General features: G+C 37.5%; 4 protein-coding genes across 4 annotated transcripts; 3 read left to right on the top strand and 1 right to left on the bottom strand.

Annotated features, from left to right (window-relative positions):
* Positions 1-1,843: 1,843 nt before the first annotated feature.
* Positions 1,844-6,022, top strand: LOC113772985 (glutamate receptor 2.2-like). The gene is made up of 5 exons (XM_027317498.1): positions 1,844-2,151; positions 2,614-3,932; positions 4,074-4,386; positions 4,559-4,947; positions 5,181-6,022. Exons 1-5 carry the CDS (start codon positions 1,863-1,865, stop codon positions 5,727-5,729), a joined length of 2,859 nt encoding a protein of 952 aa, XP_027173299.1. The 5' UTR covers positions 1,844-1,862; the 3' UTR covers positions 5,730-6,022.
* Positions 6,023-9,672: 3,650 nt separating this feature from the next.
* LOC113773606 (glutamate receptor 2.2-like) lies at positions 9,673-11,119 on the top strand. The gene is made up of 4 exons (XM_027318237.1): positions 9,673-10,119; positions 10,162-10,263; positions 10,382-10,697; positions 10,830-11,119. The coding sequence occupies exons 1-4, from the start codon at positions 9,673-9,675 to the stop codon at positions 11,117-11,119; spliced, it is 1,155 nt and encodes a 384-aa protein (XP_027174038.1).
* A 5,536-nt stretch (positions 11,120-16,655) lies between these two features.
* Positions 16,656-20,933, top strand: LOC113773604 (glutamate receptor 2.8-like). Its single transcript, XM_027318236.1, has 5 exons — positions 16,656-16,947; positions 17,522-18,860; positions 18,954-19,273; positions 19,427-19,815; positions 20,349-20,933. The coding sequence occupies exons 1-5, from the start codon at positions 16,656-16,658 to the stop codon at positions 20,931-20,933; spliced, it is 2,925 nt and encodes a 974-aa protein (XP_027174037.1).
* LOC113773603 (acetylajmalan esterase-like) lies at positions 20,404-24,685 on the bottom strand. The gene is made up of 6 exons (XM_027318235.1): positions 24,388-24,685; positions 23,900-24,112; positions 23,124-23,272; positions 22,696-22,969; positions 21,261-21,743; positions 20,404-20,904 (listed from the first exon to the last, which is right to left on the bottom strand). Exons 1-5 carry the CDS (start codon positions 24,683-24,685, stop codon positions 21,529-21,531), a joined length of 1,149 nt encoding a protein of 382 aa, XP_027174036.1. The 3' UTR covers positions 20,404-20,904; positions 21,261-21,528.
* Between the last annotated feature and the right edge of the window lie 1,555 nt (positions 24,686-26,240).

Genomic DNA, 26,240 nt, shown 5'->3' with positions numbered 1-26,240 from the left:
GTAGCTTGGAGTCATTCAGCTAACAAATGGAATGGCTTGGAGTCATGTTTTTGTTTGATTTTAGCATGTCGTATATATTTATTGATGGATTGATTGTCTTTTTTTCTTGGCCAATGTTCTATTTTGATTCAAGATGAGGAATCTTCTCATAGATGCAACTTTCATTTAGAAGCAATTTGGCTCTAAACAGTTTTTCGTTTTCACACAATTATTCACGAATGTTCCAATCCAAAAATTATTGCTATTCTTTTACTCCTTAATCGATCGATTATCTAGACCGCAAGGTTGGTGGGATGTTGACTGGGAAATATTCAATCATAAAAGCAATATGCTTCCATGCATTTTGAACAAGGGAAAAAATGAATCAATTTTTAGCCATGGCCACGTAAAGAGTGAGTGAGTGACTCAGATCTTTGGCATTGAATTCTAAATTTTGAAGACAATTACAGAAGCGTATTCTCATGAAAGTCCACTCTAATGGTAGGTAAAGAGTGGAAAATAAATAAAAATAAATATTACTATGTAGAGACAACATGAAGATAAATACTTAAAAAGAAGGTAACTGTACATAAAACACACACTACCATTAGTTACTTATATTGAAAGTTTCTTTTCCATTACTCGCTTAGCTGCTGCACTTTTACCCAGGAAATCAAAGTTGACAAGAAGCAAGATTATTAAGTCAACTGCAAGCAGGTGTTTAACTTTTTGCTTCTGTCGTCGGCTGCTAATTATTAGGTATCCACCTGCAGAACTGTACCCGCAGAACTACGGGAGACTTGATATTGAGATTATTTTTTATTTTTTATTTTTTGTCGCGTGGCGTCCGGAACAAAATTTTGGATACAATCACTAGAGTCAACTTTGATACCCTGTCTTATCACTTAGTCCGAATGAATGAATTTACTATTTGAAGATCGTGGCATCCTTCATAATTTACTTCAATATCATCTCTCAACCTCAATTAATTCTATGGTGAATTTCCACAGAAAGATAGAGAAAATATCTTATATAGCAACTCTTCTAGCAAGGTTGCGTGTTACTGTGCAAAATTTGATTGGTGGGACGTATTATTGCGCGGATTTAAGAAGCGAGGTGGGAGGAGAGGGGAATTGAATCTAAGGCCTTTAATTTCTAAAATCCCAAGATTTTCAACCTTAGTCACTAGATCAAGGGCTTCTCAACAACTTGAGATATCTCTTGGCTAGTGATTTCCAAGAATTCAAGATTTTATATAAAGCATTTATCCGTCCCTTTAAATTAACTTGTTCTTGATTCATGTTAGCAATTTATCTGACCAATTTACTTTCCCAGGTCCTGACCTGACTCTCTGAATGTTCTAAGCAACTTTGTGTTTGCTAAGCAATCAGTTTCTAAGTAGCTTCGTCATTGTGCTGCTCTCATTTGCTTCTTGCAGTCAAGTTGGACTACTCAAACTTCTCATAGCTAGATCCATGTAATCCATGACTATTTCACTCAGTCATTCTTCCTCAAGGAAAAGTATACAATCTTTCAAAGTCAAAGTTCTTCAAATAAATATAGCTACTATTAGGTAAACCATTATCCTTTACAGGGCTAATACATTTTGGTATCAGATACCTAGATCAAAAGAGAAACAGCTATCAAACTGGCCAGGAGTTCAGAATAGCCTACCGTGTTAGGACTTAAGAGGAATTACAAATTCACAATGATTAGATTTCAAGGGTTTGTTTCTGTAGCTTGCTTCCTTTTCTACCTTGCGTGGAAAATGGGCGCTGCTGCTGCAGCTGGAGATGGGTCAAATGGACCAGTAGCACCAACGCATTACTCAGTCCGCATTGCTGCCTACCGTGTTAGGACTTAAGAGGAATTACAAATTCACAATGATTAGATTTCAAGGGTTTGTTTCTGTAGCTTGCTTCCTTTTCTACCTTGCGTGCAAAATGGGCGCTGCTGCTGCAGCTGGAGATGGGTCAAATGGAACAGTAGCACCAACGCATTACTCGGTCCGCATTGGTGCTGTTCTTGATTCCAATTCTTTCATGGGGGCCATGATAGATGTATGTATTTCAATGGCACATTGGGATTTCTATGCCACGCATGCAGATTATCGAACAAGACTGGATATCCACAGGAAATATGCTCACAATGATTTCCATATGACATCTGCAGGTTTTATCTATGTGCATTTCGTTTTTAAAACTTGCTGTTTCATCATTTCCGCTAGAACTCTCCATTTAGCACATGCAAAGTAAATTGTGGTCTGTATCATCTTTCTGTCATATATCCTTCTTTTCTTTATTTACTGCTGTAATATACTGCTTAAGGTAGAAGAATATGCATTGAAGGTCCTTTCTGATGCTGATAATCAAAAAGTCAAATCTAATGTCCCCTTGTAACATATTTATTTGCTGATTTAAGTATTTTGAAATGGCATCTTCAATGTCATGGTCAAAATTATTGTAAGTGTGAAATTTATCGATAACACTACAACTGAAAAGTGTGAAAAAGATGATAATGGCAGGGGTGGCTATTTAGATCAAAGTTAGTATCAATAAAAAGGTAAAATACTATTATGGCCAAGAAATTAAGATCACGATGACTAATTTTTTGTTTTCTTCAAATGCAATGCAGTCCTTGAACTGATAAAGAATGAAGAAGTGCATAGTATTCTAGGGCCTCAAACATGGACAGAAGGTAAATTAGTAACGGAACTTGGAGGGAAAGCTCATGTCCCTGTAATATCCTTTACTGATAGAGGCGGTTCTCTTTCCTATACACCAAGCCCTTACTTCATTCGACCTGCACCAAATGACTTAGACCAAGCAAAAGCTTTTGCTTCCATCTGCCAAGGATTTGAATGGCATGAAGCAGTCGTTTTGTATCAAGATACTAATTATGCTACTCGGTTTCTGTCTATGCTGAATAAAGCATTCCAAGATGCTGATATCCAGCTTGCACACGCGGTTGCCATCTCAAAATTAGCTGAAGACCGTCACATCATGAACGAACTGAAAAAATTGAAGAAAATGCAAACTAGGGTCTTCTTAGTGCATATGAATGCTGTACTTGGGTCTAGGCTATTTCTTCTTGCCAAAAAGGCGGACATGATGAGTGAAGGATATGCCTGGCTTGTCACTGATAGCTTAGGCAACTCCTTGAACTCTATAGATTCTGCTGCCATTGAATGCATGGAAGGTGTTTTAGGTCTAAGGACTCATGTACCTAAGACAAAGAATCTAGACAATTTCAGAAATAGGTGGAAAAAGAATATGCTTCTGATGAAACCTGAAAGTACAGGGAGAGAGCTAAATGTGTATGGTTTGTGGGCATATGATACGGTTTGGGCACTGGCAATGGCAGTAGAAACTATTGGACCAGTAAACCCTGTCTTCTTGGATATCAACAACAGCAAGAGTGGAAGTGACATGTTCGGTGTACAAATCTCTCAAATTGGCCCAAAACTTTTAAGAGAACTCCAGACCATAACATTTCAAGGCTTGACTGGAGAGTTCTACTTAATTGATGGGCAGCTGAAGGCTTCATCCTTGGAGATATTCAATGTGTTTGAAACAGGGGATAAAACGATTGGTTACTGGACACCTGATCAAGGAATTATGCCAAAATTGTCTTCAAGCACTAGACAATCATATTCAACTTCCATAAAGGAACTAAAGACCATTATATGGCCTGGAGATTCAGTAAAACAGCCAAAAGGAGTGGCTATTCAGAAATTAAGAGTAGGGGTCCCCAAGAAATATGGTTTCACTGAATTTGTCAATGTTCCAGACAATCTTCCAAACCAGACTAAGATCACTGGTTATTCACTAGATATATTCCGTGCTGTAATGGCGCAGCTGAATTTTAGTGTTGATTGTGAGATCATCCCTTTTACAAATGAAAGTGGATTCGGTAATGGAACTTACAATGATCTTCTTCACAATGTAGGCAAGGTTGGTTTCTTCTCATTTCTGCGTGTTTGTTTCTAGATTTTCTCTTTGCTTTTAAGAACTGTTTGCTTGGTGATAGACTTACAGAGAACCAGTGTAGCATCAATCTGATATTGCTTTCTCTTTCTTTTGACGCTGCAACAGGCTTTTGATATAGCTGTGGGAGACATAACGATTTTGGCTGACCGAGCAGGATATGTTGACTTTACATTGCCATACTCTGAATCAGGAACTGTTTTGGTGGTAAAAAATAAAAAGGGGAAAGACATGTGGAGTTTTGTAAAACCTTTTAGGTGGGATCTTTGGCTGACGATTATCAGCACCTGCATTTTCATTGGGATAGTACTCAGGCTTTTGGAGCATAGAGAAAATGAGAAGTCTGATTCTGCTGAAACAAATAATCAGAAATTTGGATTTCTCTTTTGGTTTCCAATTTCTATTCTTGCTTTCCCTGAAAGTAAGTTCTCCTTGACACGTTTTCTAATGAATTTTCTATATGTGTTGTTCCTTGACCAGTATAAATGTTGTAGAAGTTGCAGAGATTAGTATTTTCCTATCTTCTACATATAAATGAATAGTAAGTATTGAGCAATCAACTCAAGTAATATTATCTGTTCTGCTGCCGACAGAAAACATGGTTGCCAGCCACTGGTCGAGGTTTGTGTTGGTAGTGTGGTTGTTAATGGCTTATATCATGATGCAGAGCTACACCGCAAATCTATCAGCAATTTTCACAGTAGATCAGCTAGATTTCAGATTTTCAAATGACTATTACATCGGCATCCAAAAAGGCAGCTTTACGAAAGATTTCTTGGTAGATCGTCTCCATGTTAATGAGTCAAAGATCAAGGAATACTCAACTATTGAGGAATATCATTATGCCATGAATAAGGGGAGCGAAAATGGAGGAATTGATGCCATCTTTGATGAAATCCCTTATATGAAGCTGTTTCTTGATCGATACGACTCCGACTATAAAATAGTAGGCACTACATTCAGGACAGATGGATTTGGCTTTGTAAGTTCTCCCTCCCTCTTTGTGTGTTCCATCCAGGTATAATAGGACAGTATATGAGCACGCTTCAACACAGTCACATGCTCAGAAGCATTTGTACAATATAAGATGTGAACTTTTATATACAGATTTTATTGCTTGAGAAATTGGAATTGTGTGCATTGACATGTGTTTCTTTATTTCTGTACGACAACTTCTATATTTATACTTGAAAATATCATACAATGTTTCTCCAGGCGTTCCCTTTGAAGTCTCCACTAGTTGTTAACTTCTCAAGAGCAATCCTATCAGTGACAGAAGATGAAAATATGAATGCAATTGAGCAAAGGAATTTTGGACCTAAGTATTCCCCTTTTAATCAAAGTGATTCAGTCAACAAGCAAAGCCCGAGTTTAACAACTTTTGATTTTGGAGGACTTTTTATTATAGTAGCCTCAGCTCTGTTATTTGCATTGTTCTGCTCTGAGACCTCAGTTGGTCAAAAGCTGACTGAAAGGGTCAGGTACTATCACCACAGATGTTCCATTTTCCTATCATTCAGGGGGAACGAACCAAAAGTTAACTCGACAGCCAATCCTGATCGCAGTGGAGATTCATCCAGTGAAAAGGAACAAGGGCCTGATGACTCTGATAGGCTAAATTTAGATGATTCGTCTGGACCAGGCGCACCTGCCCGTGAATCTGAGCAAAGAAATGCGGACATTTCAGCTACAGATGGTCAAGCAAATGAAACTGAGTCTGAGCAAAGAGACATTGCTGTTTCTGCAAGACAGATCAGTTCATGAAGTACTAGAAGCATGTAAAAACTTCAGCAAGTAGGATATAATCTGAATGTTTGTCTCGGGCTTCTTTGGTGCTTTTTGAGCAAAAAAGTTATTCAAGTCACAACTTAGAGGGCTGAACATGTTGCATGAAGCTATTCCTTATGGTTCATCGATTTTTATTTTAGCTAGTTACTAAGCTTTGGTTCGCCTGTCTGTGAATCGATGAGGGGATCTACATGATTTTTTATTTTTTGTTTATTTGGGTTCGATTATATGTTTAACAACAGGAACATATTGTAGATTAAGTTGATTCATATTCCAGCTTCTAGTTGTAAATTTACTTTATTTAGTCTTTCCTTTTTTCCCTATTCTATGCAGGAAATCCATACTGATTCACATATGATCTAGGAAAGCGTCCAAGCATTTTTTATGTCAAAAACATGGATGCTGTTCCTTTAATACCAAATAATCACGCTAAGGTTGGGGCATCCTTCTTTAAAGGAATGTAGAAGTGCACCTATTGGTACACAGGTAAATTTTCAGATTTGTCAGGATGTACGGACTCCGAAATTGGGGTCTCACAAAGTACTCACTAAAAGGCGTTATACTCAACCATGTAATGTGACGACGGCTTCTTCCACTGAAACCTGAAGGCGCCAGTTCACCTGTCCGATGTAAGTCACGCCCTTGAAGCACCCACTTTGTTTTTAACTTTTTTCCTTTCTTCAACATCTTCCACCCCCCCCCCTTCCTCCTCCTCCATCTCTCTAGTCTTGGATTCTCTTCCTCTCCATCAACCATGTCAAGAATACATCATTGTGGAAGCTGGAAGATTGTTCGTCTTCAGTGTCATGAAGAAAGAGGCCTATGGTTTATGGGAGCAAGCCAAATCTTGAGCTTGGTTTTGGTGGCCAGGTTAACTCCAAGATTTTAGACTTCTCAGTTTTCACGCAAAAGTACATTTTGCTTAATAGAGACTCTTAGCATTTAGATTAAGAAAAAAAATTTGGCTAGTCAATTCGTGATATACATGGAAAGATACAAGAAGGTTGATGGGGCATGACATCCACTTTTAAGTAAAGGATTGTGACAAACTACCTTATTCCGTTAAGTCAAACTTTGGTGATTTATTTAGTCCACAACAGTCCAGAGCTCGGCCATTAAAAATGCCATTGTTGCCTTCGATGATTTTGTTGTTATTCTAGTTTTACAAGACTAACAATGGGAGAAATTCTTTTGAATGGTGGTAACAAATACCACAATATGCAAGAAATTAATTACTAACATGTCTGTGCCAACTGCAGAAAAGGTTGGATTAATAATGGTTACAATGCTCATTAGTATATTCATAAAATCAAGGTTCTTTGAATGGTTAAACGGGATTTCTATGATGGACTTGCAAATGATCCGGCTATTCTGCTCTTAGCTAGTTTGATTACTAATCATCCGCCAATTGCACTCATGCTACCATTGGTAACAAAAGCGGAAAGACAAGGAATACATAAAAGAAACTTCACTAGGAGATGGAGATGTCGGATTGTGCAGGAGAACCTAAGTTCTTGGATCTGTCTTATATAAAGAAGAACGAGGAGAAGGAGAATCTTCTATGCATCAAGAGTTAGTCCATGAACTAGGCCAAAGGAGATCGAGTTGGGAATATTCTCCACAGATAGAGTATGAACACTGATACTTCCAATGTAATGCCTAGACATTTTGGATGCTAATAAAAAACAGATATAGTATTGCAGAATGTCTCCAAAAACACTACTTGAATCATTTACTACGGTTCACACTGATTTGGGTGTTATTTTATTCTAAAAGCTCAAATAACCTTGGCTGTATTGTTAAATCGTTTTACCTTTTCATTGTCTAGCTACCTAGCTCCCTCTTTGATACGGTACTAAGTAGTAAATATACTTCTTGGCTGGGTGTTTCCTGGAAATCCCCCTTGAGCATAAGTTTTAACCATAGACATATTTATCCTTTCCTGTCACCTTCATGTACAACTTCAATGACCATTTCAAGCTTTAGAGTTTCCACACATTGTTGAATTCCTTTCCAGTTTAGTTAACAGTAGAACACTGGTTTTTGATTTGACATTGTCCCTCGCTATATAAATAGCTTCAATCTTGAGATATTTTCTGCTTATCTTGCTACTCAAGTCTTCCCTTGCCCTCTTTTGCTGCCATGAAGTTTCTCTTCAGAATCCTTTTAATAGCTCAGAGCATGCATTCCTTTAAGATGCTTCCAGCAATGGCTATTAAAAGCCTTCTTTTGTTTGCCCTTGTTTTCTTGCTTTCCCTCACGTCTCTAGTTGATTCGAGTAATGATACGGATGAAACTGGACTGTCATCAACTTATTCTTCCATCCGCATTGGTGTAGTTCTTGATTTGGATTCACCCATGGGAGCCATGTTAGACTTGTGCTTGTCGATGGCACATTCAGACTTCTATTCAGTTCATTCAAATTATCAAACAAGGTTATCTCTCCACCGCAAGAATGCCAAGGGGGAGTTTGGAGTGGCGTCTGCAGGTGGTACTAGTTCATTTTCTTTGAATTTTGAATTATTGCCAGCGGTTGAATCTTTCAGGTTAATAAAAGATTTCTTACTTAGCTTGTTAAAAGATGTTGCTTGCTTACTATTTCTTTCGTTTCCACCAGTGAGGTGGGAAGTAACTGACTCAAGCTATATTGACCCTCAGAAGACAAATTAAGCAAGTTTTTTAAAATCGTGAAGTCTTGTCCATTTTAAAGATAGTATGCCACTAACTAAAAAAGATGCAAATCCTGTCCCAAATCCTTTTTGCATTTTATTTCAAATTTTCTGTAATATAGTCGTTATGGATAATCATTTCAATGCGGCTTTTACTTGACTTGCTATGTCGGTCATGGTGTCCATGCCAGCTATCTTTCTAGAGTTCTCTTCATGTAAGAAGCTCATTCATTAGGCAGAATTTAGATCATATTTATAATTGGTTTTCACAGCAATTTCAGGACACAGTTGATGGATGTAATGTCACAAATTGGTTTGTTTTCTTCTAAAACTGGTGATGAAGTGCAAAAACAAAAGATAGGTAAACAGACAAAGAATATCAGAGGTTTGTTTTCTACCCTTGATTGAACATAATCAACAATCTATTCAAAGTATGAAATCCAATTTTAGAATAGTGTTTACTAAACGTATAGATAGAAACCCATTTTTTGTGAATAAAATGCAGCTTTAGAATTTCTGTTTGTGAATTAATTGCAGTTCTAGAATTGCTGAAGAATGAGGAAGTGCATGGTGTTTTGGTGCCAGAGTCGTTGACTGAATCTGCATTTGTTGTAGAACTTGGAGCAAGGGCTCATGTGCCTGTTATATCCTTTACTGCAGAGGGCCAAGGCTTTTCCCATACTAAGAGCTCTTACTTTGTTCGAATGTCTCCAGATGACTTATACCAAGTCAAAGGTCTCGCGGCCATTTGCCAACAATTTGGATGGCATAACATAGTCGTTATCTATGAAGACAATCGCCATGGAAATGTATTCATGTCTAAGCTAAATAAAGAATTCCAAGAAGTTGATATTCGTGTAGGATACTCGAGTGCTGTCTCTACATCGGCTGATGATGTTTACATTACAAAAGAACTAAAAAAATTGATGGCCATGCAAACCAGGGTATTCCTGGTGCACATGAATACATTACTCGGATATAGGCTTTTTAACCTTGCAAGAAAAGCTGGAATGATGACAGAAGGGTATGCCTGGCTCATTACTGATAGTTTCTCCAACTTCCTAAATTCTGAGGATTCTTCTTCTTTGGAAGGTGTATTGGGCATAAGGCATTGTGTACCTAAGTCCAAGAAGCTCAAGGATTTCCAAGAAAGGTGGACAAAGAATGCATTATTGATGAAACCTGAAATTCCAGTGACGGATCTAAATATCTATGGTTTGTGGGCATATGACACAGTCTGAGCCTTAGCAATGGCAATTGAAAAACTTCTGCCTGTGAGCTCTAATCTCCTACAGCTAAGCCATGGAGAAAATGAACGTGAGATTTCCAATTTAGGTATCTCCAAGATTGGCCAGAAGCTTTTGACTGAACTCTCCCATACAAAATTCTCAGGCCTGAGTGGGAAATTCGAACTGGTTGATGGTGAACTGAAACCTTTAGCATTTGAGATATTCAATATGATTGGAACAGGAGATAGGACAGTTGGATACTGGACTCCAAGTAGAGGAATTTCCAAAATATTACGGTCAACTTCCGCAAAAGAACTCAAAACAATTATGTGGCCAGGAGATACATTAGTACCACCAAGAGGTTGGGCTATTCCTTCAAGTGGAAAACTTAAAGTTGGGGTACCTAAGAAAGAAGGTTTCACTGAATTTGTGAAAGTACAAGTAGATCCTTTAACAAATCAGCCTCAAGTAAGTGGATTTTCTATAGATGTGTTCATTGCTTCATTGCAGCTATTACCTTTCAAGCTCGATTATGAGTTTGTGCCTTTTATGAATGCAAGTGGACATCGTAATGGGAGTTACACTGATCTGCTTCATAAGATACTTGATCAGGTTTGTGTGGTTCATGCGTATAATATCCAGTGTTTAAACAGTGATTTTTATTTTTTTTTTGGTTAGGAATAACATTGGAAACAATCTGAAACATTCCTCCATTTCTTTGATAAGGCAGACATATGATTTTGTGGTGGGAGACATAACAATTCTGGCTGATCGAGCTGCATTTGTTGATTTTACCCTCCCATATACTGAATCAGGAGTTGTTATGGTTGTCAAAAACAAAATGAGCATAGATATGTGGATTTTCTTAAAGCCTTTAAGGTGGGATCTTTGGCTGGCCATCATTGTAGCATGTATCTTCATAGAAGTTGTTCTCAGAATAATGGAGCGTGATCAAAGAAACAGCACTGATGCTGGCTCTTCAATGCCCCGTGGGCAACAAGTTGGCTTGTTCGTTTTTCCTATTGCAGCTCTTGCATTTCCTGAAAGTAAGACGATCTTCCAATGCAACTAAATTCTTTCCAAGCTTTTTGCTTTCCCTTACACTTCTATAAACAAATAGATGATGAACCAATTCTTAAATGCTTTAATCACCAGACCATATATTGTGTTGTTGACAGGGAATATGGTTTCTAACAACTGGTCAAGGTTTGTGTTAGTTGTATGGCTATTTGTGGCATTCATATTGATGCAAAGTTACACAGCGAAATTATCGTCAATTTTCACTGTTGATCAGTTGGAATTTTCATTTTCGGAGGAGTATTATGTCGGTCATCAGCATGGTTCTTTCACCAGAGGATTTTTGATTAATGAACTGCACTTGAACGAGTCAAAGTTGAGGAGCTACAGAAGATTCGAGGACTATCATGATGCTATGTCTCGAGGTAGCAGGAAGGGTGGTATATCATGATGCTATGTCTCGAGGTAGCAGGAAGGGTGGTATTGATGCCATTGTTGTTGAGTCCCCTTACATGAAGCTTTTCCTGAACAGATATGGTTCTGAGTACAGGATGGCAGGGCGAACATACAAAACACAAGGCTTTGGTTTCGTGAGTTTCCTTGTCCTCTATTTCTATGTATGACCCCTTTTGCTTATGCTAATCCAGAGGTCTTGGAAATGCCCTATTTCTGATACCATTGGCTCCATTTAAGTGATCACACATCTAATTTCTTGCTGAATATCTAAAACTTCTAAACACAAGCATTCTTTATGCCATTGTGTGAGTTATGTATATGATACCATTTAGTTGACATGGAATTACATTGTTCTTCTGAATTTAGGCTTTCCCAATTGGTTCTCCGCTGGTTAGTTATTTCTCAAGGGCAATCCTTAACATAACCCAAGGTCCCAACATGACTATAATTGAGCAGAAAAACCTTGGACCTGGATATCCCTCTGATTCAATTGATCGAGACAATCCAAATCTTACTGCATATAATTTTGGAGGCCTCTTCATAATCATCTGTTCAGCAGCCATATTTTCACTATTCTGCTCAGAGACCTCAGTTGGACAGAGATTTACTACTACGGCATCACATTATGGTCAAAGATGTTGTTGCAGTTTTCCAATTTTTAGAGGCAAAGAATCAAGTGTTCATTCAGTAAGTGATACAGATGCCACAGGTGAGTCCTCCAGTGAAGAAGCTAATGAAATTCAGGAGAGCAAAACAAATACGTCTGACAGACCAGAGGAAGTTGAGGTACTTGAGAGCAGCAGTGAAGATGTTTCAGCGAGAGAAGTTGAAGTTCCTGAATCCACCCACACAAACATGAACATCTGAATTGAACTATGTCAGTGCATCAGCTGGACCAACAAGAATGTATCAGTCTTAGTCGAAAGCTGAAGATGTTCTTAAAAAATTTTTTCTTAAAAAAAATCTTAGCATCATTATAAACAAGAGTACCGTTTTTCCCCCCCTTTACTTGGTGACATTTTTTCCCGTGTACTCTAGCTCTGGAAGTGCAAAAGTTGAGAGAATTTAGACAGTTGTTTGTTCCGTTTTCTTCTCCTCCTCCTTTCTCTTTTTAAACTCCGGCAAACAAGACAACTTGCGCCAATTTAGCTCCCCTCTTATCTCCTGTGTCACCATCCAAAGAAGTATATTCTTTATTTCAGGCCTACACAAGAAGGATCTGTGGCCTTTGGTAATTCTCCAGTACCATAGCGTATGAAATATAATATGCTTTGGGACAACTTTTTACTGTTCAGACTAAAACAATAAGAGGTACAAACTATAAGATAATAATGAACAAAAGCAAAGTAAATTCTGTGCTCCTGAAAGTTGCATCTTACATTTATACTTTGGGACAACTTAAACTAAAACAATAAGAGGTACAAACTCATTTAACGTCATTACGGCCACTTGTGAATGGCACTTGACCAAAAAACTTCGAAACTGACGACGAGAACTGGATGGAGGATGGGCTATCAGTCACAAGTTGCCCATTTATGCCAGACAATTACCAAAATAGTTTGGCATTTTGCGTTGTACTACTTCAGGATTGGAAATATGTGTATGTAACAAAAATATAAGTTAATCTTATTGTCGTGCTCTGTAGCCAATGAAAGTTGTCTAATCTTATTGTAATAAAGCTTAATCCAAAAGGCTTGAATTAATGATACCCCGGAAAGGATGGATGGTAAAATTTATGCGGTGTAATTGGATATGAGACACACTTATTGAACTCAAATGACTAAATGCTATCAAATCACCTACTACTCCGTTACTTTCAGTGTTAATTTTCATGGTTATCAATCATGTTTTATTAGCGTTAACAGTCAGGAAATTTACAATGTAATCAAACACTTGGCAAATACTCACATCGAATGATTTCTACATTGACTAGGAATCAATCATTAATTTTCACTCATCTACCACTTGCATGCATGCCATCTAATTAACGAGAAGATTTCCCAGTTGCGTGAACTTTCTGCTATCATACAAACACAAGCAATAAACAGACAAACATGGACCGGTATGCTGTGGAAGGACTATGTGATGTGGGGAACCATCTATTTTACTACTATTATTCATTCCAATATTAAGACTAAAAGGGTTTGGGAGAAATTTATGTTTGGGAATCGAACAAATTCAAAGCAATTCCTAAGCAACAGGAACGCTATTCTGTTGCCGACGAACATGCTACCCTAAAACGACATACCATAGAATTCTAGAAGCTCAGCCCTGAAGTGGCCGACGTTCTTGTATTCTAAAGGTACAACATGAATATAATATTGTTATACAATTTCAGCCACTGTAAACAATTTTTTTTTCTTTTGTACATTAGCATGGATCTTTTCCAGGAAATGACTTAGGGAGTTGAAGTTTTAAGAACGTAAAAATTTGACTTTCCTGTCAAACTCAGGACCAAGAGCCAAGATATGCCGTTCACTATTAGATCAGAAGAGACTAATATATTGTTTTAAGCCAGTTCAAATCTGTAGAATGCCTGACTTTTCTTTTTTCAACTATTTTGGATACTAACAATGGATTTTGGCGTGGTCTTTATGTATTTAGCGTCAACCGTCACTGATAGTATCTTCCTATCTTACTGATCAAGTTTTTCATTTTCTAAAGCTATCTTCTTGGCTCCACGAAGTTTCTCTTTCTCTCTTTGATTAAAGCTTATGGTATATTCAAATCAGAACGCATCCAACATGGAAACTCTCTGTCTCTCCTTTTAAAGTTCTGCAGAGAGACGGCAGCAATAAATTAAAGAGCACCCACAACTAAAATTATCAAAAGTTTAAGTTCTGTACATATTCAATATCTTCGTGCAGCAAAAATGTTAATGGAACAGTGACAAGAACGACTTAGTCGATACGATGTATCTGAATCAGAAAATGCGGAGCATCATCGACACAAAGTAAACAAGTAGATTCCAACTTTTTTCTAGCATTTCTACCCCCCAAAAAAAAAAAAAATTCCCTAGTAAGTATCTAAATTCAGTCCTGCATATCTGGACATGCACACAAGCCACCTATAGGAGATAGCTTCCTAGACGTTAGCTGCGCAATAATTAATTCTAGAGTAAATTGTCCAATCAGTCCCTAAACTATTACTTTTATACATTTTTGGCACCTAAATTATACTAGTATCAATACTTAAGCCCTTTAACAATTTGCTGCATAAGTTTTTGATCCTTCTGTCAATTTTTGTTGTTTGACCTAACGGAATGAAGGGACAATACACAAAAAATCAAACGAGGAGAAGACGAGTAAGAGGATCAAATTGCCATATTTAACAATAAACACTCATTCAAATCCTCTTTTCATTCTTAAACTTTTCCAATTAGTTTCTTTTGACTTGTGCTGAACTTGAGACTGTTTTAGAACTGGAATAGCTAATTAAAGAATCCTCCTCCCCCCCCCCCCGCGGCGGGGGGAAACACAAAACAAAAAAAAAAAGAGCTAGAATAATTAAGTTTGGGAATCTTTTTGTCTGCATCTGACATGAGTAATTAATAATCAGCCCAACTTGATTTTTGGCTACACACACTTGACAAAGCGTCACGGGCACACATGGCCGTTGACATTTGATAGTTGTAAAGTCAGGGGTCGTCGACTTTGGATTGTTGGACCGAATCAATGCACGGCTTGAATAATCAATTAGGAGTGTTTGGATAGCAAATTATTTCAAATAATATTTTGCTTGTATTATAAATATATTTTTTTATATTTTTAATTATCTTTTTATTTTACATACATCACATCACAAAAATTATTACAAAAATTATTTCAAATAATACTTTATACAAACGAATGGTTTAGTTTACCTAATTTTTTCGGCCCTTCTATGTGTTGAAAGGAACAAGATTGTAGGACCGGTTTATGGCTTGGACGAAGAATGTGACAGATGAAAAGACCAGTAATATTGGAATTTAAGGGCTTTCTTGTCCTGCTAAGATGCTGTTAAAGTTTGAATGAGGAATTTTGTGTTCATTAGTTGAATCGAGAAATTAAAAATTAAATACAAATCTGCGCCTTTCTAGTGAAAATTTCTTTGTGTTTTTTTTAGTAAGAGATTAACTCAACTACCTTGATGGGAGCACGAGAGTTGAAGCCATCGATTTTGACATTCTTCGAGCTTAAAGCATGTTGCCAACCAGTTAAATGCAAAATTACAAGTACAGGAGTGTCTATCAAATAATGTAGTAATGGACAATATGTGCAAACAGAACATTCTAACGTATTTAGTTAGTTGACCTGGATTAGTATAGTAGCTGTCATCAGCCAATGGCTCAATGGCCACCATTTTGGAGTAGTATTTGTTTTGAAGTAAAGACAAGAAAGACAAGGAAAAAGGGGCAAGCAAGAACAAGATATTTGATTGTGAACGAGAAGACAATTGAAATATTAAGCCAATTCTCACGCAAGAGTAAAAGAAGAGAAATTTCTAACCGGGGCGATGGGTCATATTTGTGTTTCAATGCGTTAACTAGGTGGTTATAAGGACGGAGGGAGCTGGAAATTTCTGAGAAATTGAGGTGTGGTGAATGCAATGGTCTTGCCAAGAATCGTATCCGTAGGATTTTCAACACTTAATTTGTCCTATCTTTAAGATATTGCGAGCAGATATAAACATCTTTATTCATGTGCGCTTTTAATCAGAAGATAAAAGAACATAATGCAAGTTTTTTGATTGCGGATTTAGATAACAAAACAGATGATTTAGATCACTTACATCTTGATTCAAGATTTGACCGCATTTCCACCATCAAGTTGAGGTAAAAGATGGGGCCTCAAAGGTTGAGTTATGTTTTAAAGCTAGAAGGAATCTGGTTCTACTTATTTGCAGCTATAGCTTTACTTAGCGCTTACGAATCATGCTTCTGATCTAAATCATTTCCTCGAAACGTCTTTGGATTTTTGACATGTTCATATTCAAGATTTCCTGTCCACTTCAATGTGCACCAGTAATTGTAAATTACTAATGTGTGATACTACTGAAATGACTAGTTCAAGTAATTTCAAGACTCAAAACACTATCTAATTCTTTAACAAAGTCTTCTAACATAGTTTGACATTTTGGATTGCGATTTTCCTCTGAAAAATTGTTACGTTTTTCGTGAACACATTTCCCTATTACTTTTTTACCTCACATATATCAAATCGCTACAGTAATTTTTCTACAAAAATATCCAGAAAAATGCAATCCAAACGGGGGCAGAGATAAGTTTCTGATGTATGTTGACCTTAAAATTTCCCATTTGTGCCTCACAGTCTTCAATCCCTTTGCGCTCGCGTGTGGTTGATAATACTTAATTTTATTTCTGAAGCGCCCCACATTTTGCCTTTCTCCTAATAAAGTGTTATAGGGAGACCGCGGCAATTAAAAGGACCTGTAACTAAGCATCAATAGCTGACTTTTTGCACATATCTAAATTCCCCCGCAAAGCTCAATATAAAGGGCATACTTACTAGTACTGTTCAGGGGAGTCAGAAATGCAAAGTATCAAGAACGACCATCATATGTTCTTCTTGTTCACTTTGCTCTCCCTCATGTTTAGAGCCCAATCAGTTGCTGCAAGTAGTGAAATCCATGCAACTGCCCGGTCAACTTATTCCTCCATCAACATTGGTGCAGTTCTTGATTTAAATTCACCCATGGGCACCATGATAGATTTATGCATGTCCATGGCACTGTCAGACTTCTATTCAATTCATTCAAATTACAAAACAAGGCTATTTCTCCACACTGCGAGTGCTGAGGAGGAGCTAGACGTGGCTTCTGCAGGTGAAATTTATGTCCATTCCAATTATGAAATGTCTCTTTGACGTCGTTGCTGATTACTTGAAAGTCATATTACAGTTATCTTCAATAACATGTTCTTTCTTGCTTACCATGTTCCTCATTGATTATAAAGTTTCTAGAGGAAGTCTATGTCTCCTAATGATACTTACTAGTAAGGCCAAAGAATGCAGAAGTTGTGCATAAAGTCGTGACAAGATTAACATTTACTTTTCAAATGATTCCTGCAACATGTATTCTGATTGACTTAGTGCTATTTTGGTGTCTGCGGCACACTTCTAGTTCCAAACACCATAATGGTGTCCGTTATTTCTATTGAAAGAACTTGTTTTACCACCATTCAGTTTTATTTTCACTATGACTGCAATTGTCCTTGAGTCGGAAGCAAAAGTGCTGCATGAATCCAAATTATACTAGCTTAAACTTACTTAAACCTCATGGTTTCTTTCATTTGAACAGAGGTCTTATATTTCAAACTACGCAAATCAGGTTTAGAATTGGCATGGACATGAATTAATGACCTTATATATGGCTTCTGCTTTGTGTGAATACAATGCAGTTCTAGAAATGCTGAAGAATCAAGAAGTGCATGGTGTCCTGGGGCCGGAATGGTCAAAGGAAGCTACGTTTGTTGTAGAACTTGGAGCAAGGGCTCATGTACCTGTTATTTCCTTCACAGCGAAAAACCGTGCTTTTTCTCGTTCACCGAGCCCTTACTTTGTTCGGACAACTCCAGATGACTTGTACCAAGTCAAAAGTCTCACGGCCATTTGCCAAGGATTTGAGTGGCATGAAGTAGTTATTCTATACGAGGACACTGAGGATGGAAATCTATTCGTTTCTAAGCTAAATAAAGCATTCCAAGAAGTTGATATTCAGCTCTCATACATAAGTGCAATATCCACATCAGCTGAGGACGTTTATATTACAAAAGAACTCAGCAAGCTGATGACAAAACAAACCAGGGTATTCCTGGTGCACATGAATATTTTACTTGGGAACAGGCTCTTTGACCTTGCAAGAAAAGCCGGAATGATGAGTGAAGGATATGCCTGGCTCATTACCGATAGTTTGTCCAACTCTTTAACTTCTGTGGAAACTTCTTCGATGGAAGGTGTTTTGGGGTTGAGGCCTCATGTACCCAAGTCCAAGAACCTGGACAATTTCAGGGCAAAGTGGAAGAGAAATGCACTCTTGAGGAAACCTCAAAGTGAAATAATGGAGTTAAATGTCTATGGTCTGTGGGCATATGACACAGTTTGGGCCCTTGCATTGGCCATCGAAAGAAGTCTCTCCCCTGGTTCTGATTTGCTGGAGTCAAGTCAAGGAGATAACAGAAGTGATATTTCAAATATAACAATCTCTCAGTTTGGCAGTAGGATATTGGCAGAACTCTTGTATACTAAATTTACAGGCCTGTGTGGAGAATTCAAGTTGGTTGATGGGCAACTACAGACCTCAGCCTTTGAGATAATTAATTTGATTGGAACAGGATATAGGACAGTTGGTTACTGGAGTCCTGATGGAGGAATATCCAGCAAATTAGCTTCAACAGGTGAGTCAACATACTCAACCTCCACAAAAGAACTTAGAGCTATTATGTGGCCTGGAGATACACTAGTAACCCCCAAGGGTTGGGCTATTCCCACTACTGGAAAGATTAAAGTTGGGGTTCCAAAGAAAAGTGAATTCACTGAGTTCACAAATATACAAAAAGATCCTGTGACAAATCAATTCAATTTCAGTGGGTTGTCTATAGATGTATTTCTTGCTTCTTTGAAGCTGTTACCTTTCAAGCTTGAATATGAGTTTATTCCTTATCTGAACACGAGTAGAGACCTTAACGGGAGCTATGATCACATGCTTCACAAAATACTTGACAAGGTCTGTCTTGTCTCGTACATATGTTTTCTTTATACTATGCTTCTATAATTTTTCTGTTTATGTAGATTGGCATCTACTGACACATCTTTTCGTTTCTCTTGAATAAGGAAGACTTATGATTTTGTGGTTGGAGATGTAACAATTTTGGCAAATCGATCCACATTCATCGATTTTACCCTCCCATATACTGAATCTGGAGTTGTTATGGTTGTGAAAAACAAAAAGAACATAGACATGTGGACATTCCTGAAGCCTTTAAGATGGGACCTATGGCTGACTATAGTCTTGGCCTGCATTTTCATAGGATTTGTTGTCAGAATGTTGGAGCATCAGAGAAACAACACTAATACTGGCTCTTTGACACCGAATGAACAGCCATTTGGGTTATTCTTTTGGTTCCCTATTGCAGCTCTTGCCTTCCCTGAGAGTATGTAAAATTCCTGTCATAATTTCTTAGTACTTTATAGCCTTTCCCGTTAACCTTGCACTCCTAAACGAATAGAACAGGATCAAGATAATTACCTCTTTTTTAGCCAACAGCACGGTACTTAATTCACCAGATGTATCTTACTGTTGACAGGGAATATGGTGGCAAACAAATGGTCAATGTTTGTCTTGGTTGTATGGCTATTCGTGGCATACATATTGATGCAGAGCTATACAGCTAAACTATCAGCAATTTTCACAGTTGATCAGCTGAATTTTGCTTTTTCTAAGGACTATTATGTCGGTTACCAACATGCTTCTTTTGTTCATGAATTTTTGATTAATGAGCTCCACTTGGATGCCTCAAAGTTGAGGAGTTACTCAACCATTGAGGAATACCATGATGCTATGTGTCGAGGTGGCAAAAAAGGCGGCATTGACGCCATCTATGGCGAGATCCCTTACATGAAGCTCCTGATTAACAGATATGGTTCGGAGTACAGAATTGTAGGGCCAACACACAAAACGGATGGCTTTGGTTTTGTGAGTTTTTTCTTTCTCAACTTTCTATAGCCATTCTCACTTGGTATGTCAGAAACATTAAAATTTCCATAAAACTGATGTTACATGGCTTCCGTACTTAAGGAGAGTTAATGCCTAAATCCTTGTTGAAGTATTAGAGTTTGCATGAATTTTGACAGACTTGAGTTGACATATAAGCACTTCAGTTGGAGATCAGTTTATTGCAACATCAACTACCTTGAAATAAACATTTATATACTGCCACAAATGCTCGAAGTTTTTTATTCAGGCTAGGAAAATTTTAAGAAAAAAGAGAGAGAACCTGCAATAGAGGACTTGTGCTCTTCATTGATATCACAGATTCAATGTCGAAGTCTTAGGACTTCGCAATCGCTATATCACTAAATAGTTTGACAGAATCTTTGACGAATGTACAGTCAATAGTTCTTTAGCATGAATTCATATTTATTGTCTTTGGAAAGACGGAATTCTGCAGTAAACATTTATGGTGCATTAGTATTTCACAATGCCTAAATAAATCTACTTTCATTTAGGCATTCCCTATGGGCTCACCACTGGTTAGTTACTTCTCAAGAGCAATCCTTAATGTAACACAAGGTGCAACCATGAATGTGATTGAGCAAAAAAATTTTGGACCGGGATATCCTGCTGATCAAGATTCAATCAGTCAAGAGAGCCCTAGTCTTACAGCTTATAATTTTGGAGGCCTCTTCATAATCATACTCTCAGCTGCCATGATTGCATTATTCTGCTCTAAGACCTCTATTGGACAAAGATTCACTGCCATGATATCGAATTGTTGCCACAGATGTTCAAGATTTCTGAATTCTAGTGGCAAAGAATCAAGAGTTCACTCGTTAAGCTACAGAGATGCCACAGGAGATTCACCCAGTGAAGAGGCTAATGAATCAGAGGAGAACAACAGAAATGTGTCACATGGACCTGGGGAAGTTCGCGAAGCTGAAGTTGATGTTGCAGATATTTCAGCGAGACAAGGTGAAGTTCATGAATCCAACAGGACAAACGAGAATGCTGCTTCAGCTGGTACCAGTGAAATTCAGCTATCTGAATCAAGCAACATGCAGCAACCTGAGTCAAGCAGTAGTGAAAATGCTTGAGTTAGACAACTTGGATATAATGATTTTAGTTACATTACGCAGATGTCGGAAGATTGTGGATGTAATTAGGCCATAATGGTGTAACAATTACAAATTCTAAATCACCATTTTTGTAGCCTAAAAGTTGTATTCTGTTTCATCTTAACTGGTTCAGCGTGATGAAAATGTGTGAACTAATCTCAGAAACCAAATTACTAATATGGCAAGACATAGTCGAACTAATGAACGGAATCAAGGAAATTCCATTCATGAAGTTCAGCAATGTGACCCTGAAAACACTGATGTTTCAACACAATTTTTGTCACAAATGAGCAATCTAACATTCACCTTAGCATCCCAGATGACAACCTTTGATGCTGTAAATAATCCAGGATGAGCATGAACAGGAGATAGATGCTGCTAAATGTATTAGGTCGCTTAATTATACGAGCTTCAGCTATTGATTGCAGTTCTCTTGGCTGAATTTCGCCATATATAGCTAGAATGCTACACTAAGTCAATCTTTCAGCAGCGTACAATTGGGGAAAACACAAGTTGCAATTATTTCTTTGCCAATCTAAGATCTTGGCTGAAATTGAACAAAGCAAATCAATGTCTAAAAGCACTGAATTCTTGAGAGTATGTCAGGAATGAGGAATTCCGAGATGCGACGGTAAGCCTCCTGCGTGAGATGGAGGCCGTCCCAGTGGATAAATCGTCGTGGGTTTGGGCAAACGGGTACTCCTGGAGATCCACACGCTCTGTTCATGTCATAGTTGTATGGTCCTCCAATTCCACAGCAAGCTTGCAGTAGCGATCCAGCGTCAAAACCTTCAGCAATATATGCAAGGGAGGGGAATTTCCATCAGATGACTGACACCAATAAGTCAAATTAGTAATATAGAAAAAGCTGCTTAACATAATGGGTTAGTTGTAATTTGCACCCCGAAACTATTAGCCATTAGCAATTTGCCCACTACGCTATGAAGTGTAACGATGTAAAGCCTCAAACTTTTCAATTTGATGTACAGAATATAAATAGTTCAATAACCAAATTTATGCTGGAATTTGGCAAGACTTCACAATCAAAAAGACAATAAACTCCTTAGTTGATTCGCTTTGTCAAAGACGGCCCTTCAAGTACAGTTTTCTTTCTTTTTTTTTTTATCTTGATTTGATATTTATCTCTTAATATAAAATAAATAGGAATTAAACTCATAAGAAAAAAAATATTCTTGTCTAGTTGTTGTCTGAGAAGGTGGTAACTTACGTTATTCAAAAGATAAAGGCTTCTTTCTGGTTTTATACACATGAAAGAATAGTAAAATTTGATCTATGTCAAAGTAGTGCCAAAAAAATAAATTTTTTTTTGAGGTATCATGGTCCTGCAATTGATAGTTTAGGGGGCAAAGTGCTATAAATGAATAGTTTAAGGGTGTAAAGTGCAATTAACACCTCCAACCCCCCAAAAAAAGCTTAACTCATTGGACAACTACATGAGTTGTAGACGTCCTGGACTACTACACAATATTTGATAATTAGCTGTATAATTTAATTTTATTCCGGATAAATGTAGATTACGTGTGCATTTAAATGATTAATGCAAACGTATACGCTAATTTTTTTTCCCACATGCTAAATATGGTAATAGTGAACTATTCTTGTAGTGCAATTTCTAGTGATGCATGTTTGCTGCCCCCCAGAATCACCAAGATTAAGAGAAATTCAGAACTATGTAGAAAAGATCTGAAAAGAATTAGAGAGCAGCAGTGGGGTGTTTCACCAAGAAAGCGTGCCCGAGTGAGAACCGATCGAAAAGAGCCGTAAAAGTCCGCATAGACTATGACAGCATCTGGAAATTCCTTCCTGAGCGAGTTCAAAGCAGTTTGTAGATAACTGTTTTGATACCTAGCAAGATCATTGAAACTTCTTGAGCACCCAAATTCGTCAAACTCCAGAGAACTAGCATTGGAAACAAAGTTTAAAGCGACGGGGATGCAACCAAGTGGAAAATTTCCAGGAACCACTATACGTTTTGCGCCTAGCTGGATAATTTGCTGCATCAGATATCAATAGATAGAGATGAATAATAGATCTTGTCATGTACATATACGAGAACTTCTTTCATTTGTGTCATGAGAATATTTGTAAGGTTGTAGCTAATTAATTAACTTACTCTTGTGTTAAAAGGAGAAAAAAAAAAAAACTTACTCTTGTGTTATTAATGATTGCTTGAGTTATGGATGGGATGTAAGTTCGAATCTCTTGAAGGGATTTGCCTTGTGTGAACGCATAGTTGATATCATTGCCTCCAATCTCACCCACCCAGAAAAGAGACTGCCTAAGCTTTGTCGAACATTCTGATATTTTTATGTAAGACAGTTTAAAATCATTACAAATAATGTATGCATTAATCTTCTATCCTCTTATTCATCATTTACATACTACAGAGTCTGAATATATGACAACTAATTTAATTCGAATTTAAAGTTCAAGTTTTACACGTACCAGATAATATATACAGTGCACAAAGATTAACTTTTAATGTATACAATTAATGTAAATATGTCAAAAGATTGACGCTTTGATTTATAAAAATGTATAGTCGTATGCCTACATTACATATTTAGAGTTAATAAAATGTTGGTCGGCAAGGAACATTTGAGGGCAGTAATCTGGAGTTCGACTCATTTTACGTATGCATGTGGGAACCGGAGCCTCTATGATCTCCAGTCTTTTAATTGTATAGTGCAATGTAGACATCCATACAGTTGATGTGTCAGCATTAATACTGTAATATATAAAAATAGAACAAATATATATTGATACTCCTTGAAAATTATGTCCTACGATCAACTTATCCACTCAAATTTCAAATCTAGTTCATCCTCACCGTTATTTGTATCCTACAGTCAGAACTGCGATTGTAGGAGCCCCAACCGTGCACGAGTTTTTACCTTATTAAAAGAGAAAAGGGAAAGAAAAACCTGTTGGTGAGGAACATATAGAGCTGAGGTATTGTTTAAACGAATTAACTTGGACGCCGAGGGGTGATGTAACGATTGGAACCACGATTCCTCGTGCCGTGAAGAAAACAAAGTCCAGAGCTGTGCTTCCAGCCACTGCAAAGTTGACGCCATTGTTGAAGGATGCATTTCTGTCCAGGTAGGGATTAAGCAGGGGTAGGTGAAGATCCATAGCTGCAGCCAGGATTTTCCACAGGCCAACAAAAAAAAAGAGGGAGAGAGAGGAAGATCCATATCAGTTATTTGCTGTTGCATGCTAGCTAAAGTGTTCACTAAGAAATGCAAATGAACAGCTACAGACGGATATTAATTTGGTACGGGGAACATATAAACTTTCAAGCAGGCAATAAGAATCTGAGACAATGTGACAACTGATTTATAACCAGTGACTGAATAGTATTGTAGTGATAAATTTTGGGTAGAGGGGTTGCCAAAATTAGCAAAGATACCAGTAAAATCTATAATGAGGAGGCCATCGGACCATCGACCAGTGGGTCTGCCAATAGTTTGTCCATAGGGGAAACGGGCGGCTGGAAGGGTAGGACCAACACCTGGTACCCGGATTAGGTTGCCAGTGTCTGAAATTGAATCTCCAAACTGGTATAAAGAGTCGAAAGGACACAGAAAATTGCCCCGGCTTGCATTTGCAGCAACTAAGATGTATAAACCAGTCAACAGAGATGAGTAGAAGAAAGTGAAACCGGGGGCCATGCTGCTTCTAATTCCTATCTGTTGTTTCAGTTGCATGCCCGAATTTGCTTTTCTGATGTTATGGCAATTCTTGAATCGTAACGTATTTTATAGTTTAGCTAGATAGTTGCACCCAAAGGAGGGATCTTAATCGTTTTGGCGTGCCATTTTTGACTTCCTTACTGAGCTTGGGACCGAAATGCCACCTCACATTGATTCGAGCATACACCAGCCCGAGAGGTTAGCCATCCCTATTCCACTTGTGCAACAAACAGATGACGAAACTGTAACAATACATATTCAAGTTGGCATTTGTTTGTTTGTTTTTTTTTTTTTTGGTGGAAATAAATATCGAGTACATAATAAAACTAGTCACTAAACTATTTAGAATTTTTTTTTTTTTTTTTGGTCACTACTCTAAACTTTTTGTTTAGCCAAAGCTTAACTAATAAGAAAGCAAATGTTTGGTTCCTCAACTAACAAGAACTTTCACTTTTACCCACTCAACTCAACTAATGATAACATATACATTTGGGTCACAAATGTATGTTCTAATTAGTTGGATGATCATTTTGACTAAATAACAAAGTTCAGTGGCCAATTGAGAAGATTTTAAATAGTTTGGTGACAATTTATGATATTTGCTGGTAGTTAGTTTTACGAGTAAAGTGTACAAAAATAGGTATATAGTTACGAACACAAGTTGCCATGCATAGGCTGATAGGCATAAGCAGTTATTGTCATTTTTGCGGCACAGCAGCATATAGCTTACAACACACAGTCTTCAATTTTTGTGATCTGGATTTTGTTATGTAAACCTGGACTACATGCACGTATTATTTTGGTTTAAGTAATACTACTCGATTGTTTTTCTGAAGTCTATCTGTATACGGCCATTGAGTCTACTCAAAAAAATTTCAGACATTGACTTGCAATATTTGTAATGACCTTTTCTTGATTCATGCCAATGGAGTTGATTGTTAGGATGTAGTAGTATTCATCCGCATAAAATGCATATAGTCCTGTTCTATTTTAAGGGAAAAAAAAATGTCAGAAGCTGTAATGGTGGTGGTTAATTTTTTATAAATGGGGCTGGGATGAGGAGATAAAGAGTATTAACAATTGGTAATTCAAATTGATCACGACGACAATGTGCACACTACATTTTAAATAAATGAGTTTACCTACAAAAAATTAATTTTAAAAACTATCGAGAAGTTTCGGTTTAGCGAATAAAGTTGAGTTTTCGTGAATTAAAATTCACCTTATCCCTTCCTGTTAAAAAAAAATTAGAAAAGATGATTTTAAAAACGCGATGTAAGTGCTATCATATAAATCGTATATGACTTTAAAATAGGATTTTCTAAATTAAATATATAACCACCAACAGAAAAATGTATAGGCAAACATTGCACTGTTTACATCTAGATTCCGCCACCCTGCCAGTAGTGGATTCATCATATTTAAACCCTTTGCGTAAATGGGCAACAAACCTGCAATGGATTAGGGGCAAACGGTGACAGTCTACAATAAAAGCCACCCTATCAGCCATCTCTCTGCCTCCCTGGTCCCCACCTACTGCTCTTCCTGGTTTGCGTCCAAATACTCCGTG

This window comes from Coffea eugenioides, chromosome 6 (assembly GCF_003713205.1).
Source record: "Coffea eugenioides isolate CCC68of chromosome 6, Ceug_1.0, whole genome shotgun sequence".
Lineage (NCBI taxonomy): Eukaryota > Viridiplantae > Streptophyta > Magnoliopsida > Gentianales > Rubiaceae > Coffea > Coffea eugenioides.
Note: the sequence above shows the minus strand (reverse complement) of the source record. Positions and strands in the feature narration are given on the sequence as shown.